Source organism: Pelecanus crispus, chromosome 5 (genome assembly GCF_030463565.1).
Source record: "Pelecanus crispus isolate bPelCri1 chromosome 5, bPelCri1.pri, whole genome shotgun sequence".
NCBI classification, from domain to species: domain Eukaryota; kingdom Metazoa; phylum Chordata; class Aves; order Pelecaniformes; family Pelecanidae; genus Pelecanus; species Pelecanus crispus.
This window is the reverse complement of record NC_134647.1, coordinates 45002329-45026361: the sequence shown is the minus strand read 5'-3', so window position 1 is coordinate 45026361 and position 24033 is coordinate 45002329. Positions and strand designations below refer to the sequence as shown.

Sequence of the window (24033 nt, the reverse complement as noted above, 5' to 3'; positions counted from 1 at the left end):
AAAAAAAAGAAGAAAATGCATAGTTCTTTCAATTAGGTCTTCTTATTTAAGCAGAAAAGAGAAAACTTCATTCATCACCTTATTTACTGAGAGCAAGTAACTTCAGTAAATTCCATAATTTAAACTCTAATTAGTTTGCATTAATAAAATACCTGAGACATAAAAAGAGTAAGAAGCTAGTGTTCCACCTCCTCAGCTGCCAAACCAAAGTACTGATAATGAAAAAGGCTTAGTGGCTCATGAAGTCAGACTTCATAGAGACATGGAACTTCCATCTCTAAGACATTAGTATTTATCATCCTACTGCTCTTGAAACAATGGTGTACAATTAACTGGATGATCACCCATATTGTTGTTCTTTGCACATCCTAAACTGGACTGTATGTTTGTACACTACTGATACTATAATAATTATGCAATATTACACAAACATACGGGGCGGGGAGGGGGGGGGTGTGTATGTATCTGTGAGAGTAAATCCAATAAAAGTTGTAAATGTGATGAATCACAACGCATTTCAGCTTAGCCTGCCACAAGAACTCATTGCTAACATTCTCTGGCTCAGATAGAGAAGGTCAGATGACGCCACTATGGGTAATTGTCCTTTCTGTTCTTAAAGGAATTATCACTCTCTCTCAAAATCAAACAAAAATATATCTACCTTCCACTCCACTTCAACTTTGGAAGGAAAGGAAAATCAGTTTACAACAGATATTGATCAGTCTCAAAGCTGATGTGAATCATCACAAGACAGTTTCCAGTGGGAAGGGAGATGGATAGACAGGGGGATGACAAAACAGAACAAAGCAAGGAAAAGGAAGGTTAGTTAACACCAAAGCATAGAGAATACTGGGTAAGAAGGCATATTTACTATACCATTAGTCACTGGGTTTTTGAATGGTTTAAATTACCAGTTAGAACTTTGCACAAAGTGTTTCTGCAATTACTTGAGTGACTTGGAAGTCTACAGGACCCTACCAAAACTCTTGCCTCTCTCTCTTTCATCTGAAGCGCCTCCTGCTCTGCTTGTAACTGCTCCTTCAGAACTGGGGCAGAACTGCTGTCTGCCGGTACTCTGTGCCTCGCTTCATCCAATTTAGACTGTAGGGCGGAGATCTGAATCAGGTTATTGTACTGTTGCTGTTGCAATGCCTCTTTATCCTGCAAAATATTTTTTAATGTTAGAATTAATTGTTTTCAATATACACACCCACTTAACCACAACAATCCTGCCAAAATACTTCATCATCCCTGACAAACCCCAGTACAAGAAAAGTACATAATCCCAATAGCCTATAAAGGAATAGGAATTCAAAACAACTGAATATTTTTAGCTCACTTAAGTTTTTACCCCTTTATTTTTTTCTAACCCACGTTTAACAACTGAAAATTTAGCATTCAGTGATATATTATACTTTCTCAATTACACAGTATTTTATATATTTAATAACCTAAACATCTTGTTCTTGTAGCCATTTCCAAATTTATTATGATACCATATATTTGCCAAGCTAAATTTAAGAGGTGGAGTCTTATTTTAATTTAAGAGACGGAGTGTTTTGGGTCAAAAACCTACTAATACATCATGTTAAGTCAGAATGTGAAGCACCAGCACTAAGTTTCTGTCAGATCTGTGGTGTGTCAAGCTACCATAGTTTTATTTATGTATTTTAAAAACTTCTCCTTTGGTCCTCTTTCTCTCACAGTCCTTCTCAGGAGCTGGGACAGTCCAAGGAGGAAAGCTTCACTTGGGAAGTCATCCAAACAGGCATACATATCTGTATTTAATACAATAAAGGAAAGCTGGGCAAGAAACCTAAGGCAGTAACAGCCTCTGCTGTTCAGCACTTATTGTGCCCATAGCTCAATACACATACCTCTAACAGAAGAGTTATTTTAGACTCATCGTATGATTTGCCAAAAAATTATGTAGTATTTGACCATCTTTTCTCTAATCAAAAAGAACTAAGACCTACAGTACATGGAGAGCACCTTCTGATCTTAAAATGAAAGAAGCATCAATTAAAAAATAAAAAATAAATTGCAAAGTTAACACTGTATCACAGTATCAAAACAGCATGCCCAAGAACAGGTATTTAAAACAGTTCATGTCCATACTAAATAGGCCATCTGATTTCCACCCACTAGCCCCAGCCAGTCCCCACTGGCTTTCTGGCCAGCTCTGGGGGCAGTCCAGGCACACACAGCACACAAGAGGAAATTATAGGGGAGACAGCCTTTTAGCGTACAAAGCTGTGTCATTCACACCTATTATCACTGGCAGGATAAAAAACAAATGTAATAAATATGACAGTATCAACTGCACTTTTTTTGGGTAGGAAAGCACCTACCGCAGCAATATTTTTGTTTGTCCTGAAGAGAAAAATTAAAACTGTTCTTGCTATCACAAGAAACCTGTGATATTAACCAGCCCCTCAGGTGTCCTGCTGCTGTACATGAAAGGACACACATAACAATGAAACCCAAGCAACTAAAAGCCTAACTAAAATGTTGATGTTACCCACACCATTTTAAAGCTCATCTTGATCACTGACGAAAAACCTCCAGTAACAATGTTCAAATCCAGATTCCTGCAGAACTGGGCTGCCTTACCTCAGATGTTCCTCATTTACTGGACAGCAGAGCTGCAAGTGTGCCTTAGCTCATGGTGTCAGCACGTCTCTGCATACAAGAATTAAGCTTCTCCTAGCATTCTCCAGTTGCTATGTTCTGAGGTTGCTACAGTGACCCAGCAGAAGCCAGAGGCAACCCAGGAAAAAATCAGAGCTTTATGTAATGCACCTTCACTGTAAAACCTTCTTCTGGATGGCCATGCAGATGCAGTCTAATGCGGTGTCTTTTTTCTATGATACCAAAATCCATAGGATAGCAGGCTCCCTAAATGACCCCCACTTTCAAGACCTCAAGCCAAAGGACGAGCAATCCTCCCAGCACAACCCTAACCAGAAGTGTCAATGTTGCATATCAACAACCTGAACAACTGAAAGGAATGGTGCCAGGGAAAACCAAAGACCTGCTCCATGTACATGACAACAGGATAAATAGATCTGATAGCTGTGAGTTTAGTCAGTATTCTTTACAAAAAGACACGATTCCATATTCAAAATTACTCTTTCCAGACCTGTTTCTTAAAGCGCTAGTCTCCATTATCTGCAATACCTACATTTTTCATATGTTGGAATTTGGGGGACAATAAAAATCCGTAACTGCCATTCACATCAAGTGTATTTTTACAGAAAAATTTCATGACATGCAATCATTCTTAGAGCTTCGTTGGCACTTACTTACTGCTTGAAATTGCTTCAATTACAGCTGGCAAATAGCTTGTTTAAAGCCGATGAATTAGTTTCTTGTAACAAAGAAAAAAGTCTCAATTTGGCTTATTTAGGGTATTTAAGAAAGCTAAAAGAATATTTTGAATTTATGGATAAAGAAAGCCTGTTTAACAGAAAGCTAAGATTTCAGAGACAAGAGCAACTTGCCAACAGCAGTATCAGAGTCTCCATCCACTCCAAGGCAAGCCAGACAAAGCTAATGGTCATGGCTTTTGTATGTTTGGATAAAAACACAGAATAGCTTAAGGGAGGGTCTCTAGAGCTCTCTGGTCCAACCTCTGACTCAAACCAGAACAAACTTCTGCTTACGGCCTCAGCCAACTGAATTCTGAACATCTCCAAGTCAGAGACACCACTGCCACTTGAGCCCCATTTTCAACATTTGGCTGCCCCCAGTATGACTGCTTCCCCCTACCATTTAATTGGAATTTCCCTTGCTGCATCCTTCCACTGTGCACCTCCAAGGCTTATTCCATCTTCTCTATAACCTCATATTATGTGATTGTAGGCAACAATAAGATCTCCACAAAGCTAAACAAACCCTATTCTCTCAGCCTCTCATCAAAAATCATTTGCTCCAGCCCCATGACCATCTTGATGGTCCTTTGCTAGACATGTTCCAGTATGCCAATGTGTTTCTTGTACATGGGAATCTAAAACCAAGCACTTCTCCAGATGCAATCCCACAAGTGCCAAATAGATAGGAATAATAGTACCTAATAAACTAAGACTGGCTAGTCTATATCACATTAGCTGAAGCTAAAGCAAAAGACTGTTTCGTTCAATATTTTTAAAATGAAAAAAAAAATGGAAGCAAATATTTACAGAATCAGCAATTAAACTAATAAATTTAGTTTAGATCATGCCATTGTCAAATCTTCAAACTTGACAGACACACCAACAATACTTAACCAAGGAAAATTGCTGGGAGGAAACCAAAAAGTTTAGTTTAAGAAAGTAGAAAAGGTTACTCGGATGTTTGGTAAAAGACAAATACTTTTGCTAAATGGAATGTAATTCTTAATTCTAAGCTGTTATTCAATCTGCAGTAGCAACAAAGCACTAACAATTTTAGAGTATGGCAAACAGATCTGGCTCCAAAAGCACATAGCAAAAAGAGCTACCAATTAAGATAATATGATATTGAACACAGTTATTTATTGAAGGCCCACAATGTTTAATTCAGTAACCCTATCTTCTCAGGAATTTCCAGAGAAGCAAAAGAGCAGCTCTGATCCATGCAAACATGACAACTGTCAAAAAGCAGTCTCTATAGTAACTAGGCTTGTAGTTCATAAAACCAGAGTTTAACACTGTGGCTGCAATACCTGCCATTAATACAACAGTTTAACTCACCACTAGGTGCCAGAGATAGTCTCAAATAACACTAACACAAGTCATTGATGACACTGTCTGCATAATGTCACTCCCATTTAAATAAGTACTTTAAAATTACTTGTTTTAGTTCGGTTTCCACTTTCTTCATTTTTTGCAGTTGTTGTTCCAAGTAGTGTACAGTCTTTGAGACTTCAGTACCGCTGTGCTCCAGTTCTCGTATCTGTGCCACCAGTTTTTCTATCTCTTTATCACGAGCTGTAATTTCTTGGTGGTTTTGCTCCTTTTCTAATAACAGCTTGTTGTAATCATCTATCTTCTCTTTTATTTCTGCTTGCAAAGAATCTACCTATACAGAAATCACATTATACAGATATTCAGATAATATAACAAACTTCCAGTTGGAAGCAAGAGTATTTTCATGGCAAAGCAGGTGGAGTTTTACTATGGACTAAACTGTGCTAAAATCCCAGATTAAAGTAAAACCAGATTTGGACAGAAAGGATGAAAAAGTAACAACTTTCTGAAATCTTGTCTTGCAAATGCAGCAGCTCTTAAATACACAGTTGATTACTCTCTCTTAATATTTGCAGTATTGTAGCAAAGCACTGGATGAAGGCATACTCTCAAGGCCCAGTGGTCATCAAAAGGGGCCTTGTGGTGTGGGGTTTTTTTTTGTTTTTTTTTTCTTTTCTTGGGTCTTTTGTTTGTTTATTTAAGATTAAAAAACCCAAGATTACATGAATTATTACTAATAGCATTAGATGTATTTCTGTAACCTCAGAACCCTCTCCCATTATTTCAAGGAATTCCAGTTTAAAGGAAGATACCAAGAACTGAAAGATAAACATGCAATGTAACATACTCAATGCCTGCAAATCAGAGAGATTCATAGTAGTCAACATAGAACAGGTATTCTTTTTCCAAAAATCGCTTAAATATGAAGAGGATAACAATTTTGCATTTGAGCTCACTGAGATCCAATCATGCACAGAACTGCAGGAAAATGGTCACTCGTTCATCCCAGTAATTAATGTGAAGGCAAGGCTGCGAGATCTGGTGCGTAACAGAGGCAGGAGAGAACTAAGTGTGACAGACAGATTATGTCAGAATGGATAGTCATTAAGCACATTGAAAACAATCTCAAATAGGAAAGCAATGGGAAACCTTCTAAAGGAGAAATAATTTGGTCAATACCAATGAGCAAGGAAGATGGGATTTTACAAAATAAATGCTTTTTTCATCAATAAGTGTCTGAATTTATGCAAATTCCACTTCGATATTATCAAAATAAAAATTCTTTGTATTAATATAGAACTTTACATCTTCAAAGTATTGTACAGATACTACTAAAGCAGAAAAACACCCTCTAGCAAAATACAGAAGAACAGAGTTAATTTAGTTAAATTTATGAGCATGGAGAGTGTCACAGACTAGTTAAGAATACCAAAAGTGATTAACATTACATTTTCAACTGCTTACAGGCACATATACATTTCCTTAATTATGTATATATCTTATTCCCTTCTCACCTCATCAGCAATTAATTGGCTGTTAAGCATAACACAGGCCTTACAGTAAAGCTTTTTGTATAGAAAAATCTTTTAGAAGACACATACTTTCTAATGCTATAAAATTTTGGCATCAGAATCCCCACCACTATGACACTTCACACATGGAAAGTGTGTTTTTTAACACCATGTTGCTAGAAAGCTAGTGCTGCAATTCTGCAGCTAAGGAAACACTTTGAAAAAAAGGTTTCTCAAGAGCCAGTCCCCCAAGACAATACGATTTGGTATTTAATTGTAGTAAACAAACTCCTTTGGCCACTAAGTGTGATGTTACTCACCCTATATTCTCTGGGCTCTCCTGAAGTCTGTGATTTTCCTGAAAGTTTTAACTGTTCTTCCAGTTTCTGAATTTCCTGCTGAAAATCATCACGTTCGTGTTCCCTTTCTATAGCTTGTTCCTATAAACCCAGCCAGAGATAACAAAAATCTTTTCTTAAGAAACTTTGCATTTCATTAAAATATTGAGTACAAGAAAAATTTGGCATTTGTTTTGATGAAGAAACTATGCTCACTTAAAAATAATTAACACCTTTTAGTAGTCCTGAAAGCACAGCTAAAATTACAGGGGAAAAAAAAAAAAAAAAAACAACAAACCCAAACCTTTTTGACTCCAATGTACATACAAACTACAATTAGCAATTAATAAAAAGGAAAAAATTATCCTGTAATACTACAGAAAGGGAATTTTAAAAATACCTTTTTTTTTTCTTTTACAAGACTAGAATACCAAGGTGTTAATTTCAAACAAAATGAAAAGTATCCCATTTTAGGAACCATCTTCCAAGTCTCAGCCACAAACTAGGAGGAGTATTTATCACCTCCAAAACCAAGGTACCAAGCTTGCTTACATCCATAAATTGCCGCTGGCTTTTAAGCTGTTTTTCAAGAACTTGAACTTGCTGTTTTAATTCAGAAACCTCCAATAACTGTGTAGCCAGGTCTTGATTACTATGCAGCTGTTCTTCCAGTTCCACCTCCAAAACTTTCATTTGAGAGAGTAAGTTGGAATGATCCTTTTCTGCCTGACATTGAAGCTCTAATTTCTCCTTTGCTAAAAATTCTACTTCCTTGAGTAGACCTGAACAAGAACACAAAAATAACAACAAAGTTTTCAGTGCAGGGTACAAAAATCAAATTGAGTTTAAGATGAGATTAAATTCAGTTACTTTGGACAGCATCAAAACTAAAGAAAAATCTCCTGAGATGGTCTGTAAAAGACAAAAGGAAGCATTATACTTGACTGCCCATTGTGTCTCTGAAAGCCATCTCTGTTAAAGACTACTGTACAATGTAGTAAAGGAGGACATGGACATCTGTTCTCAATTCCAAAGTAAATTCTGGTGAGCTATATTCTGGGCACATAGAAAGCTTTCACCTTCACCCCTGGAGACCTCACAATTCCACAGAGCACCATCTCACCTGACCAGGAGTCCTTCAAATTCCCTCCTTCGGCCTTTGCCCTACCAACCTTGGTTCCGCCCTCCACTTGCCCCAGAGGCTCTTTACAAACCATACAAGACCCTCAATCCTCCAAATTCACTCCATTTCAGATGTGCTCCATCCCTAAGTTTAAGCCCCATACCGCACTTTCAGCCACTTAGTCTCTCACACCCATCCTTCCAACTGCCCCATCCTTCACTATTCTATCCTAAATCCTTGCCACCCCTTCCACCCCACTTCAAATCTCTTCCCAATCAAGCCATTCAATACTGAATTCGCAATTCCTCCAAACTGTCATGCCGAGATCCTCCTTAGACCTCCAACATCCAGCCTCAGGTCAGCCTCTCAATTACTCCTCCGCCTCATGCCATCCTGGATACTGCTGCGTTAGCACCCAGTCCATCTTTTCAGTGGCCATCAGTGGCGAGCCCTACCCTGAACCTAGCTGGCATGAGAAGGGAAGCCAATTTTTTTCTCTGAACCTGAGAGGGGATTAAAACCCAGAGAAAAATCATGCTTACAGAAAATTAGTCCAGTTCTGAGGCTAAAAAGGGAAGAAACACCTGCAAAAAAGATGGTACATATTTGCCCTATACAGACTGCAAAATAAATACCACAACTGTGAAAACATAGGTAGCTCAAGATTATTTAAGTTATCAAGAGCTAATTTATACCTACAAACTGCATTTTCAATCAGCTGGATGCACTGAGTACACTGTTTAGGAGACCCAAACAGACACTAGTGTGAGCATTGGAGCAAAACAATTTTAATGTGAATATAGCTAAAAAAGTATCCTGAACAAAAAAATAGAAGTCTGACTATTTAGTATTTAAAGCAAGGTCCTGCAAGAGCTCATTATTTTACTTTTCAGATATTCTATTATTCATCCTAAATGTTTTCAGTCATAGAGAAAAAAAGTAAGTCTATGATTCCAACAAGGAACTTACCGGCCATCCAGCCCAGTTCCCAGAATGGGACAATTCCCTTTTCCAAGCATGATCAACTCGATCCACATGATTTCTGACCTAACATTTTTTTAAGTTGCTGTAACAAACCTTTGAAAACAAAAGTGATACCACAGCCTCTTCACAACAAGCCAAGAAACATGAACGTTTCTTTGTTCATACTTAAGAGGCTAAACATCACAAGCTTAGAATCACAGAATAGAGTCATGGAATCATTTAGGTTGGAAAAGACCTTTAAGATTATCCAGTCCAACCATTAACCTAATATTACCAAGTCCACACTAAACCAATCAAGGGTAGACTAGATTAAACCATGTCCTTAGAGCGCCACGTCTACCCGTTTTTGGAACACTTCCAGGGATGGTGACTCCACCACCTCTCTGGGCAGCTTGTTCCAATGTTTGACTACTCTTTCCGTGAAGAATTTTTTCCTAATATCCAATCTAAACCTCCCCTGGCGCAGCTTGAGCCCATTTCCTCTTGTCCTATCACTAACTACTTGGGAGAAGAGACCAACACCCACCTCACTACAACCTCTTTTCAGGTAGTTGTAGAGAGCAATAAGGTCACCCCTCGGCCTCCTCTTCTCGAGACTAAACAGTCCCAGTTCCCTCAGCCGCTCCTCATAAGGCCTGTGCTCCAGACCCTCCATCAGCTTCGTTGCCCTTCTCTGGACACACTCCTCGAGCTGATCGACACTCCCACCCAACTTGGTGTCATCTGCAAACTTACTGAGGGTGCACTCAATCCCCTCATCCAGATCATTGATAAAGATATTAAACAAGGCTGGCCCCAAAACGGAGCCCTGGGGAACACCGCTCGTGACCGGCTGCCAACTGGACTTAACTCCATTCACCACTACTCTCTGGGCTCGGCCACCCAACCAGTTTTTTACCCAGCGAAGACTACGCCCATCCAAGCCCTGAGCTGCCAGCTTCCTAAGGAGAATGCTATGGGAGATGGTGTCAAAGGCTTTGCTAAAGTCCAGGTAAATGATGTCCACAGCCTTTCCTTCATCCACCAGGCAGGTCACCAGGTCATAAAAGGAGATCAGGTTGGTCAAGCACGACCTGCCTTTCATGAACCCACGCTGGCTGGGCCTGATCCCCTGGTTGATCTGCACTTGCCTGTTGAGTTCACTCAAGATGAACCACTCCATAATCTTTCCTGGCATCAAGGTCAGGCTGACAGGCCTGTAGTTCCCCAGGTCCTCCTTCCAGCCCTTCTTGCAGATGGGCGTCACATTGGTAAGCCTCCAGTCATCAGGGACCTCCCCTGTTAACCAGGACTGCTGATAGATGATGGAAAGCAGCTTGGCAAGCTCCTCTGCCAGCTCCCTCAGTACTCTCGGGTGGATCCTATCTGGCCCCATAGACTTGTGAGCATCCAGGTGGCACAGCAGGTCATTAACTGCTTCCTCCTGGATTATGAGGGCTCCATTCTGCTCCCTGTCCCTGTCTTCCAGCTCAGGGGGCTGAGTACCCTGGGGATGACTGGTCTGGCTATTAAACACAGAGGCAAAGAAGACATTAAGTACCTCAGCCTTTTCCTTGCCCTCGGTGACAATGGTCCCCCCCACATCCAGCTCTCTTTTTATTGTTGATATACTTATAAAAACATTTTTATTATCTTTTATAACAGTGGCCAGATTGAGTTCTTGCTGGGCTTTTGCTTTTCTAATTTCCTCCCTGCATGACCTAACAAGATCCCCGTACTCTTCCTGAGTTGCCTGCCCCTATGATGCAATAGCATTTACATTAAACATTGGGGAAAATATCACCACAGTAAGGATAATGGAACAGAGTGTGCAGGGACTGTGAAGTCTCTTTCTCCAGAAATTAAAGAGGCTGGACAAAGAGAAACAAGTAAAGTAGATTCTGGTTTGGGACAAAAATATGGATTAAATGAGCTCTCAAGGTCCACAGCAACCCTGTGATTCCACGATTTAGTCACCCTGGTCTCTTACTGTAGCAACTATACTTTCTCTGCATTAAGACAGTATTAAAATACGCAAGATAAAACTAAGAGGTTAATTGAGCAAAAGAAAACAGCAGATATAGAACTGTACCAGATTCTTGAACCATTTATCAGATTTGCTAAGTACCCATGGTAGCTTTTGAAACCAACTGAAATGGACACAAAATTACTTATCAGTCACACTTGAATTCTTCAAGATACATAGCATACATGTACATTGCCAATGTGAGAGCATGACACACACCAGCTGAAGGGAAAAAAAAAAAAAAACCATTTTGTTTTGCAGTCACTCCAGACAATGTGTTAAGAGCCCTGCCCTCCCTTACACATGGGTACACTAGCACTGGGCTTCTCCTGCCATTTTAAGTTTGCTATTCGCTGATAAGTACAAATAACAGGATCAATAAAGGACTTTGAGGAACTGCTGGAGATATACACACAGACTACATATCTCAAAAAGCTCTAGCCCTGCTAAGTACTTTCTGCCTTTGAGTGATAATCCACAACTACATTCCAACTACATTTCACTCTAAGCAGTAATTTTGCAAACTCACAACTACCAAGAGCGGTAATCTCAGATGCCTACATAATAACAACTGTCCAATTGCCGTGCCATGCTCCCTGCTTTTTCTAGCACAGTACTAAATAATCACATGAACTAAGCTTTAACTTTCCTAATCAAGTGTTCACTGAGCTGTGGATGCAACTCAGGCTCTGGCAGAATGCATACAGGTCAACAGAGAGTCTTCCCCAAAGCAATTTCTCTCACAACCCACTTGGAGCCATAATAGCCTCCTGCCATCATGAGATGCAAAACAGCAAGTTATCCAAGGCTGAAACACGTAGTCCAGAAAAAAGCTTACAACAGTCTGAATTCCATTAGGAGACTGAAACCCAGCCATAGCTGCACAACAGAGAATATCTTTTACCAAGTGCTGTGTTTTGCCAGGCAGGAGATGGGAATAAAATAGCACTCTACTGTGTTTGCTTATACATTGTACACAGAGGTATAGGGCACGTATGTAGACTGACCCGCTGAGAACTGATGCTTTTGTGAAAACAGGTACAGGAATTTTTCCTTCTATAACCTAAGAAACATGGTCATTTATGAGTTGATGGCTTCTTTTTAGCTTCAAAAGGAACACTATTGCTTTCTGAGGAACAAAATACCAATTAGATAAAACTGAAATAAACAGTCATGGTAACCTCCTCAGACAGAAATGCAAGTTAATGGAAAGAAAGTGGTTAGGCTAGCAGATTTTACGTGGAATTGAAAATGTTTCATAGAAAGCAGGTATCAAATTTTGGCAATCTCAGTAAGTGTAATCTGTTTGAGCAATTTTTTAATTTTTTTTTTTTTTTTAAGCACACATTCCCCAAGTGTATAAATATAATTTCAAGCAACATGAACAGATAGATCATCAGATCACAGGTTTGGTTCTTTGTAGGGACAAACCTCCTATTTATTAATGTTAATTCAAATCATGCAATTCCACTTTGGTAATGCCCCAGCCCACTCCTCCCCGCTCCCAAGATAATCATTAGCAAATACCAAGCTCCATTCTAAATGCATTCTATTAGCGGGGCCATTCTACTCATATTAGTACTCCACATCAAAAAAGGGAAGAGGCATCAGCTTTTCAAGGAATAAGCCATGCCAATCAACTCCAAACAATATGATTTTTATCCTATTTTCCACATACTACGAACAATTCCAAAACAGAGGAAGAGTACTACAGATGGCTGGGGTGGGGGAAGGGGGATGAATTTTAGGGCTCAGCACTTGCAGCAAAAGCAACTGTTCAAGTTCTAATGAGCTGCTGGCAAGAGCTGGCTGTAGCAACTGGGAGAATGTCAATCCCCAAATACACTCTAACTAGCTAGGTTAGACATTCCCTCTCATTGAGCGGGCAGCAGCAAATTTCAGGACAATGAGGTGGTTACCAAAAATATGTTAGATAAACGTAGTGCTTGAGGGAGATCTGAAAGGACAGGGGGAATAAAGATATAGTAATGGGCAAGACAGCCCAGTGCAGCTTTTTAACTCTAACTGGAGTTTACCTAGATAATTCTTTTTTATTTACCTGAGGGACTTGGTTTACCCAGCTCACACCCTTTGGGGGAGAAGAAAAAGTCTAAAAACAAGAGACAGTGAATATGCAAGAGAACATATCTATGAATATTATGTGCATATAAATAAAATTAATCTAAAAATATGATAAGATAATTACATTTTGAATAGGCCATGAAACATAATCATGGCAGCTATGAATTTATCAGATTTAAATATTTGCTACTCAGGAGTTAAGTATGCACACTTTAGTTGGGGGCGGGGCAAAGATGCCTCTTTCAATTTGACACCTACAAATTTTACTTCAGCACTAGACTTCCAAAGTCAGTGTAAAACTCTACAGATCCTTCTTGCTTGTTTTCAGTTTCATCTCTCCTCCCATAACTAGCCTTCCTTACCATTCTGCTCTCCCCTTCTTTTTTCTGATCTATCTATACGTTCAATTACATTTCTCTAGTCTCCTTTAGACTTCCTTCAGTTCTTGCTGTATTTTTTTTTAGCTGTCCATTTTACATCACCTCAAACATTTTTCTTTTTTTCCCCCCTTTAAATTAATGTAATCATCTTAACAGCCCACTGTGTTTCATTAGAAGCTCAAAGCAAGCTTATGACCCACTCCATCCCCTCAAAAGAAAAATGAAGCTGGCAAACACAAAGTAACAGCTCAATGTATTTTAAGCCTAAGAGCAGTAAAACATTATTTTCCTTTAAATATTGATCAGCGAATTGAATATTCTTAGTTTTAGTTGGTTTCTGATGCATCATAGAAGTTGTAACATTTTTTTTTTGCCAAGATATTCTTAGTCTCAGTAATTTCTTGGGCCTATTTATGAAGTACTATTCCTCTTTGCTAACATAAAATCAGAACTATCAATTAATTCACTCAGTGTTACAGCAACACAAACCAGAGAAAACCACACTCATCATTACAAACCTGAACCTTCTTTTTGTGCTACATTAGCAATAGGTGTTCCTAGGAATCAAAACACAAAGATGTGTACAAGACAAGAATAGGACATTGTGATCTATTCCATCTTCTAAATCACTAGAAATTCACATGTAATACAGATAGTGCCTACCTTTCATCTGGCAAAAATGCACTTCATCTTTATTATGACACAAAGCTCCTGATGGCATACGGTGATCCATGTCTGTAATTGGACTAGAGCTACTATAGAAATGATTTTACATTATAACCATGCAAGTTTGTTGCAACATTGTTGGCTAGTCATTTATGCATCTTCTAAGACAACCAATATTCTCTTTTCACAATTTTACCCAGAGATGGAATAATTGCCTCAAGCACCCCTTTTAGTTCCTGCCAAGGGATTCAAAGCAGGATTCAGTCCAGCAGGACCCACTGGCACAGACTTACAGACTCTGTAATCTGTCATACATTTCCATGACACACAGATGTACTTGTGTTCAACAATATGATGGCATTATTTTGCATTTCCTGTGGGACATATTACTTGAGGCCATAATCACTGTTGTAAAGCAAGCACAACATGCATTTAGTTTCAATTACAGCCCCTTGTCCTGGTTTCAGCTGGGATAGAGTTAATTTTCTTCCTAGTAGCAGGCATAGTGCTGTGTTTTCGATTTAGGATGAGAAGAATGTTGATAACACACTGATGGTTTTAGTTGTTGCTGAGTACTGCTTATGCTAGTCAAGGACTTTTCAGCTTCCCATGCTCTGCCAGGTGCACAAGAAACTGGGAGGGGGCACAGCCAGAACAGTTGATCCAAACTGACCAAAGGGCTATTCCATACCATATGACGTCATGCTCAGTATATAAACTGGGGGGGGTTGGCCGGGGAGCAGCAATCGCTGCTCGGGAACTGTCTGGGTATCGGTCGGCAGGTAGTGAGCAATTGCATTGTGCATCACTTGCTTTGTATATCATTATTATCATTATTATACTGTTACTATTAGCATTACTATTTTCCTTTATTTCAATTATTAAACTGTTCTTATCTCATGCCAGGAGTTTTTCTCACTCTTACTCTGGCGATTCTCTCCTCCATCCCATTGGGGTAGGGGGAGTGAGTGAGCAGCTGCGTGGTGCTTAGTTAGACAATGCCCTTAGTAAGATGCTTTAACTTTTGGTCAGCCCTGAAGTGATCAGGTAGTTGGACTAGATGATCGTTGTATGTCCCTTCCAACTGAAAGATCCTATTCTATTCTAGTTGAAGACGTCCCTGCTCATTGCAGGAGGGTTGGACTAGTTGACCTTTAAAGGTTCCTTCCAACCCAAACCATTCTATGATTCTATGTACAACATGAGCGTTTTGATAGCATTTGATGGTATTTGAAAGGTAGAGTGCAGAGCTAAAAGGAAGAACACAGAAGGATGGCAGCACACAAGAGCAGGACAATGGTAGAGTCAAGAGTCAGAAGACAGGTGAAGAGCAGCAAAGTGAAGAGAAGTAGTAGTGGGGGAGAGGTGAGACGCAGACAGGAGTTGCAGAGAAATGACACAGTAGGGCTGAAAGCCTCCTGAAGGAGTAGACAGAAAATTGCAACATATAGACTGTGCCCAAACACACCCATTGTACAGAATTTGGGTCAATACCCTGGAACCTAGAGTCTTTACATTACTACTGACAGTGGAGAAATTAACTAGAAAACTGTTTCTTCCGTCTTTATTTCTGACCTAAGCATGCACTATGCACAACTACCTGTTATGTAGTCTGCTCAGACACTAAAGATCTATGCAACATAGCTAAAGGTGGCATTGTGGTGAAATAGCTGAGGGTAGCATAATGTTGGCATTAGCAGGAACAGAAAGGCAGTGATCCCAAATGATAAATTTCTACTGGAAGATGACACAGAGAAATTCACTTATAGAAGTATTAGAATGACATTAAGGTTGCAAATTCAAGGAGTCAAAACTATATAATGCTATTCAAATGATTCACAGATTCATCATTAAGAACAAGCATTAGTTAGTCTTGAGTTCCTGCATAGTGCAAGTCACATAACAACTCTGAATTTTATTCTGTGATTCAAAAAATGATCTTACATGTAAGTCAGCTATATTACACTGAGATTCTTCAGCGTCTTTATTAAATCACTGTTAAAATCACTGTCACTGTTAAAATGCGTGCTCCTTCATTTGCAGTGTGAGTTATCACAGCACCAACTTCCACTCATTGAATGTTACTAGACTCCATCCAGCATGTTGAAGAGTTCCCCTTTATCCTATTCCACTTCCCTACACAAGCTCCCTGTAGTTAGCTTACATCGTATCACATACTCTGTGGGGCTGATGGAGTGATGGAGTCGGGGAAGGATTTCTGTAGACTGCTTATTTGCACCTAATTATCTGAGTTTGATTTGGTATTTCAATGGCTGTCTTTGGCTTGCAGTGAGTCACCCTTTATATAAGTTTAAGACACTTGCCTCACCTTATCCTCTCCCTCATTCAGCTTTTTCAACCCATGTACCTTCCTTTAAAAACCTAAACAGACTTTGAGCATGATCATTAAAATCTTTTCACAGTCACCCTTACTCATCATCTGTGTGTGTTTTGACAGGACAAGGCTGGGGAGCAGGAGAAAAGCTTATGGATGAAACTAAGTATACATCATTACCATAATTTTTTCATAATTCAGTAATTCAAATAATCTTCCAGGAGTATTTTACTTCTTCCATCATTATTAAGCTATCTCCTTAGTCCTGGAAGCAGTCAAAAGCCTTGAAGCTCCAACTCTTCTCTTTGACTGCAGTGTCAAATAACCAGCATTTCATTTACTAACTAGGTGCTAATTATCTGTTGAAATTAACTTCCTGTAGTTAACATATGCCTTTTATTTTCTCAGACACTTCCCATTTCTAACTAAGCATAAGACTACACCAGTACTCTTTACTAACAGTACTACCTTCTTATAAGCAAAGAACCAGCTGCTTTATTTTATTTTCTGCTTTTACAGGAAGACCCTGCTAACCTCTGTACCAGACTGAGCTGCTCACTAGGTCATCAAACCAAAGACTGAAACACATTGCAGTGTGCCCTGACTGGAGATGATTTTGTTTTCCCGCTAATAGTGTCATACCCACTCCTCACCAAGAATTGCTTGCTCCTGGGTTAGCTCCTGGAAACGTTCACGCATACTCTCCAGCTCCACAACAAGGCGACGCTCAGATTCCTCTTTCAGGTTCAAGGCCTCTTCCAGTGCAGCTTTTTCTGCAACATAGCCTTCGATAATGCCTAAAACCCCAAGTCAGAATGCAAATAAAGCAGCAAATTCACCTATTGGAAAAAAGCAGCTTGAAAACGTGAATAAACAATTTTATGCAAACAATGGAAGGTGACATAGAAAGGAAGATGTGCAAGATGACTTAAATTTACACTGTAGCTAGGCTTTTTGAAGTATCTTAAGGAATACAATGTACCAGTTAATGTATTCTAACAGATTTTATGAGGCTGACATGTCACAAAATGTCTCCAACCATGTAGAACGTATATGTAGGATATGGAATGTATATATAAGTATACCTATATATAGGTATGTATATACACACATATATACATATATCTACATAGGAATGTATATACCTACCTAGATATATGTATTTATATACATGTAAGTATATATGAATGTATATACCTATATATAGCCTGACACATCCTCTGGTGGGGGCTGAAGTTCAAAGAAACACAATCTCCAAAAAGTAAGATCAAGTGTTAGAGTCAGAGCCCAAGAAATCCAGGAATGATTCACAGAAAGGAAGGAAACAGGATTTTGGAAAGACCAAGTAAGCCTAAAGGAGCACGACTGAGAAGAGGAATGGAAAGCAGATGCCATGATTAGGGAGCGAAGCTCAACTTGAAGGACACAGAAACTCTCAAACATTCTCCTACATAAAGGAGAAGACCTCAAGTCATAATCTTCACAAGGGGGGCGTAATCTTCACAAGGGGGAATTAGACTGACAATATGCAGTCTGTGATAGCATTGAGATCAACAGCCTCAGCCTTTCTGTCTCTTCTTATGGAATCTCTTTATGCCTGCACTACCATCAAACATTGTTCTAGTTTGTGCTGAACCCTTCCAAGGTCAGACAGGTGGGCTGTTTTACACTGGGAGTATATTTTCTTTTCAATAATCCAAGCTCCCATGTTTAGACATGCAGGAACACAAATCGCTGTTTTAAAAGTTATGGTATTTTTCACACACAGTCAATGGTATAAGTACAGGACTAAGCAGTATCACGCTCGCCCCAGGGAAATGCAATTCTGATGAAGAGAGTTAAGTAGTATTTGCAAAAGACGACCCAAGTTTCAAGTAACTTAGTAATCTGAAAGGCAGAAAATGGATTACAGATAGGCAAATCAACAACAAAAGACACAAAAAACATATCATAGATATTTGGAGAAATAAGCTATGAGTAAATGACACTGAAATCTCTTCCTATTGGTTTCAGTTTCTTACCTTCTGCTTTATGAAGCTCTAGTGCCAGCTGATTCTTGGCTTCGCTTTCCTCGCTAAGGCACTCCATTAGTTCCTGGTGCTGACTAACCACTTGGGCAGCCTCCTTATTTCGGCGGCTGAATTCTTCTTCAAATTGTGCATGGTTTTCATGCATTTTCTCCAGCTAAAAAGTAAACAATCTCCCCTAGCATCAGATCTTGGATGCATGTACAATGTAACGATACTACAGACATTTAAACAAAACCCAACCCTCTTAATATTTTTTACAACATTTATGCATTAAGGTCCAAGTTCTAAAGTTTCATTTTAATACTAGGTTGACTTTACCCAAAACCCCTGGACACTTTGGTGACTCTCTGTACTCACGCACCTGTATTTTTGCCACAAATCTTACTTCGGCATGTAAGTTTCTTTTCTGTGCATAAAAAGATACGCCTCCCTGTTGGGTAAACTGCTCAGCTTGACAATTCCTGAACCACTTGAAATTCAAAGCAACCTTGCACTTAAATTCTTCAAGAGATTCAGGCATGTCTAACAGACAGTGAAGTCAATACATCTTCAGGTTTCCAAGGTATGGCACCAGTTCTCTGAGACTATGTATCTTGTATTCCCACATGCAATGTCTCAATTTCAGAGGAAATAGAAAGGAATGGAGCAGCCCTACTCCCATTTATTTTGTATTTAGCTTATCCTGGTGGACAGAACATTTCTGACATAAGCAAAGTATGCTTCAATGCAGCTGATGAAGGTGACCTAGAATCTAGATCTGCCACAGCTTGGGCAAGTGCTTTAACCACAAGTTAACTACATGCTAATGGAATCAGCATCAGTACCCAAAAGTACAAATTTAAGCACCTTATGCTAGGAGGGACTTTTTAAGACGGTGAATATACATTTCACACAGATGCTTATCTCTGGGTTGCACACAATACCTGACAAGAATATGAATTTCAGATACATTCCTTCCCTTCACATTTTCTCTTAAATTAGGGGCTTCTTTACTCGACAAACTAATTACTGTAGCACTAAATTCAATCCTCTAAATGTATACTGTACTCAGGCATCTACCTCAGATTTACAACTTCTCTTCACAAAGCTGAACGTCTAGACACTGCAAAACTCAGTATGGAAACGCTCAAATTCTTTTATGATAGAGTTCAGCTCCTTTTATCACCATTAAGCAGTATATAATAACAAGGATGTTTGCTTGCTGCTATCTGCATATTCCCAACGCATTTTAACATGGGACTGAGTTTTCTTGAACCTCCTTATCAATGTTGAAGCACTGATGTGAAGTGTGATAAAACCCCCTCAAAAACCCTTAACTCTTGGTCTCCTGAAGTTACCAAATGCATCTAAAATCCTAGTTTAAACCTACTTAAGGTAACCAACTTATAGCCTTCCAGCAGGATCTGCTAGAAGAAGAAAGAAGTTGTTGAAGTCTCATTTATAAGAAATGATCAAATAAGGGCAAAACCTTCATTGTAAGAAAAAGGGGATGCACTTGCCTTCCTATACGGATAACTTGTCATGTATTCAGACAAAATCTGTTTCTTTTTAGTAGCCAATCCTACAGGGTACTAGATACACAAGCCTTAAAACAGATTTCACATATAATTATACATCTACACAGATTAAAAAGTTTTACTTGTTTAGTTGATTCTGTAACCAGTTCCAGAAGTCTCTCCACTGCAGTACGCAAACGATGACCAATTTTCAGTATCATTTCTTCATTTTCACATGCCAATTCTGGCTTTACAAAAACACTTTCACATAAGTACTGGCTCAACTCAGACCCCTCATCAGTCACTGGACACAGGTGGTTGTGTTCTGTGAGAGTTTCATCAAGCAGCTCATCTACTGAAAACAAGCAAGCTATTCAAAGACATAGAAAAATGACACAGAACTGGCCACTCAGATAACTGACATCAGACAGTGACATTGTTTGGTCCTGAAGATGTATTACAAGGTGAAAACTTGTAGACATCAATAACTCAATGTTGATAAATCAAGACAATCTTTCACAAGGTTTGGAAATATTGTGCTATATGTCAGGACCTGACAACAAGTTCATCTTTCCTGCCCTATAATCCATTCAGCCTTCTTCAGCAGCGTTTTAGTAGTTGCACTTTTAAAAGAATTAAAATGAAAGAACACACAGACATTCTCTTAAATGTGGAGCAACTTCGAAAGAGACACAGAAAACACTGCAACAAGAGATATCCTCTTTCTGAACCTCATCCATATAAAAGGAAATCAAAAGGCCTTTTTTCAAGAACATGAATGGACTACATCCAGTTATGCAGATTTGTACTCACCTTTTTCTAGGTGATGTTTTTCTTTGACTTTGAAATACTGCGTGAATCCTATTTCTTCCACAGTACTGTGAGTTTCTCTAGAATCTCCAGAAGCCAGACTGTCATCAAGGCAAAGACCAATCTTGCTACAGATAAGGTCCTCAACAGCTATTGTGGCCTTTACCAACTCCATAAGCAATTTCAAAAGATGCTGATAAGATTCCTGCAGTTTTTTCCTAGAACAATAACATATCAAATGCTTCAAAAATTGCATGCAGTTGACTTAAAAGACACTTCAAACCTACTGAACTGACAGTCTAAACTGGATATCTTGCCATAGTTTGACAGCTATCAGTGAAGACGATTCAGATGACTCACAAAAATCCAAGGCTGTTTTCACAGACCAGGCTCGGCAAAAAAACCTTTGTCTTCTCCACACTTAGATGGAGAGATCATACTGCAGTCACAAGCATTTCAGGCTTCCACATCTGTGGAAGCACTAGAAGGGAGAACACTTTTACTACTATAGCATCTGTGATATCAAAATAACTAGGGGTGTTCTGGCAGAGTAGACAACAAAAACTATAATTATGAAAACAGTTTTAAGAAAAACAATGAGCCTGTTTCTTAAAGGTGAGAGATGGAATTCTTCTAGAAGCTTACTCAGCATGACAGCTTCTCTGATCCGCACATCCCAATTACATATCAAACCAATCCACATTTCACTGAAAGGTTTCTGTGACCAAGAAGCTTTCTCCATTTCCCAGCTTTTTCCAAGATTATAGACAATGGAAACCCCAAAACACCAAAGTCTCCATCAGACCACAAGAAAACAAAGGAAGAAAAAAATCTTTTTCTCCATATCAAGATAGGTTAGTAATTAAAAAAACCCCTCAAAAACCTTGCAAATAAACCAATATACCATCATCCTACACTATTAATTTGAGCTGTCTTAATTTTGCCTAGTTATTGATTTCTTTCTGAAAAGTGAGAAAACAAGCAAACAAAAACCAAACCACTAAGCATTATGTAACCCAAAATATACAAACCTTTCATCTTTGGACTGCTCAATATCAGATCTCAACATGGCTACCAAATTCCCTCCTTCTTGGTTTTCTCTGTCCCGCCGCTGAAGGAGTGTCTCCAATTCAGAGTTAGTCTCCTCTATTTCACAGTTTAAAGACTCCACTTTCTTTTCCAGCTGTGGAAAATACAGTAATGATGCAATAAAGTCAATCATTTTACCTAAACTATGAACCTCACCCAATGATCCTACCCTTCATTCACTTTGTATATATTCACACAATCATCATCTGCTGTTACGCAAATTTGCTTCTACAAGTACTAGAAATGAAGGACAGCAGAGGGACTAAAAATTAATCAGGGTTTGTTTTTTTTTTTTAGTTCTCCTTTTCTGATGTTGATTTTGCTTCAGGGAGCTGCCTCACTTGCATTCAGACTCAGCACATACAAGCAATGCAAAAAGCTTGTAAAAACTTTGCATCATACTTTAGTTTGTTCTTAGTTTGCTTTCGTTGTCATGCCTCAAAGACACAAAGCAATGTCCTAGCATAAATTTTGACATTGTAGCACATAAACCTGAAGAGCAACCTGATCCAGTACCATCAGTGCCAGCTAACTTTCTTCTTTGCTTTAAAAGCTCTGCCTGAAAACAATTTCTAGAAAAATGTATTCTCATATTTATGTGTTCAGATGACACCTCCATTCCATTAAAATACATACATATATATATATATAAAAAAAACCCAAACACAAAAACCATATACGTATGTATATACTCACCCATGACCCCTGGATTTTGCTGCCAAACAAATGGGTACTATTTTGTTAGAAACTCTGTCTCATAATTAAGCCAACAAATTAGTCAAAATATCTATTTGGGAGGAAACTGCAAAGAAAGAAAAGCATTCTGCTCCTGTGCCAACTTTCTCACCCCTCATCAAATCCTGCATGAAGAGCAGGAAACAATATGCATTTCTTCCCGTAGGGGAAATTCTTTGTGTTACTCCCAGTTTTCCCACCAAACATAAAGGCCTAACACAGCAGTCTCATATACCAAATTTACATCTTGGTCAGAGCTTTCTGAATTGTGAGAGAAGATGTGAATCTTTTATTTCATTTTATCTTCTATTTTGAAAACTGAAAGCTACTATTTTAATTATTGAAAAAGAACTTGACATTTCTAAACTTCCTAATTAAAAAACAGATACCTTTTTCAAGCTGTTCCTCTCTCTCTAAAGGTTTCTGGGTAACCTAGATTCAACTTAGATATTTGCTTTACAGAAGGCATAAAATTTTGTTTTGTTTGGCAAACAAATATTATCTTTGCAACTTCTGGATCCAAACTTCCCACTTGTCTGTCTTACTTCCTCTGAGGTATAGGTCAGTTGGTCTAACAAAAGCTACTATTTTCTTGACAAAAAATGTGATAGGTACAGATGGCATCAATACACAGACAACAAAAAGGCAAACATCCAACTTTCTCTTATAAAGCACTGTTGATCTCCCTGAGAAATGACTGAAGACTAGTTTTCAAGCTGATACCCAGTTTCAATTTCCATGTTACTGCTGTAGCACTCCAACTAAGAGACAGAGCCCATCATACATTCCACATTGAAAACTAGCCATCACAAGAACTATATATAGTCCCTCTATATAGAGAGAGAGAAAGGTGAGAGCATTGTGCTAAAATACAACCACAGAAGCACATTTAAAATCTAGGTTTAAAATATTTTCCACACACCTGGATAATTATTGCTGCTTTTTCCTGCAGCTGGGCTGATAACATCTCCTGCTCCTTTTGGTGAGCAGTCTGTGCCTTCTCCCTCTCCTGAATCAACATCTGCTCCTTGTCATGCAGTGATGTCTTTTTTTCAGCTTCAAATTCATCCTGCATAAGTCACACATACTTTGATTTACAGGGGGCAGGGGGGATCCCAACCCAAAAAACCTCCACAACCCTCCCCCTGCCTGTTTCTTCTTTTCTTTAAATGTGCGCACCTTACCTCTCAGATTAACTAGCAGTAACTTACACAGTTAACACCCCTAATCAACAAAATTATGCCCAAATTATGATTCAAAAATAGTTAAGTAGGTAAATGAACCGTATGAATGTGCTCACTGAGACCTGGGTCATTTCAGACTGCTGAGATAGTGATGAGGAACAGAAAACAGATGGACAAGTCACGACAGATATGGACAGAAGCCACTTTCAGCAACTGCAAGTAGTACAATGCACATAGTACTGAGTTCCACATAGGAGGAGTGACTTACCAGAACAAACTGAAAAACTACTAGGTAAGATTTACATGGCTAAATGATCTAGAAGCTATTAAATTGGATCTCATTTACCTCGGACTGCTCTAAAGCACTCTAAAGAAAGGTATTATTAGACATCCCCCCACTCCTGCATCAGCAAATAAGGGAGGTCAAACAAGGTCCTGGGATCCCTTCCCAAAGAAGCTAAAAGGAAGTAATTGTTTCTGCCACACCAGAACTGGGAAATAAGTCTTCCCTGATCACAGTATCGAAAAAAAAAAAAAAAACCAAACCAAAACAAAC

At 38.9% G+C, this 24033-nt stretch overlaps 1 protein-coding gene across 1 annotated transcript in view; it reads right to left on the bottom strand.

Moving 5' to 3' along the window:
• PCNT (pericentrin) overlaps nt 1-24033 on the bottom strand; it is a 105653-nt gene that overhangs the window by 43369 nt on the left and 38251 nt on the right. The window contains exons 23-32 of the mRNA XM_075711194.1: nt 23216-23362; nt 21501-21652; nt 20473-20687; nt 19803-20014; nt 18155-18317; nt 16787-16930; nt 7111-7340; nt 6541-6660; nt 4813-5040; nt 991-1161 (exon numbers count right to left, since the gene is read on the bottom strand). Coding sequence (XP_075567309.1) covers nt 991-1161; nt 4813-5040; nt 6541-6660; nt 7111-7340; nt 16787-16930; nt 18155-18317; nt 19803-20014; nt 20473-20687; nt 21501-21652; nt 23216-23362 — 1782 coding nt within the window. The remainder of the gene's footprint in view (nt 1-990; nt 1162-4812; nt 5041-6540; nt 6661-7110; nt 7341-16786; nt 16931-18154; nt 18318-19802; nt 20015-20472; nt 20688-21500; nt 21653-23215; nt 23363-24033) is intronic.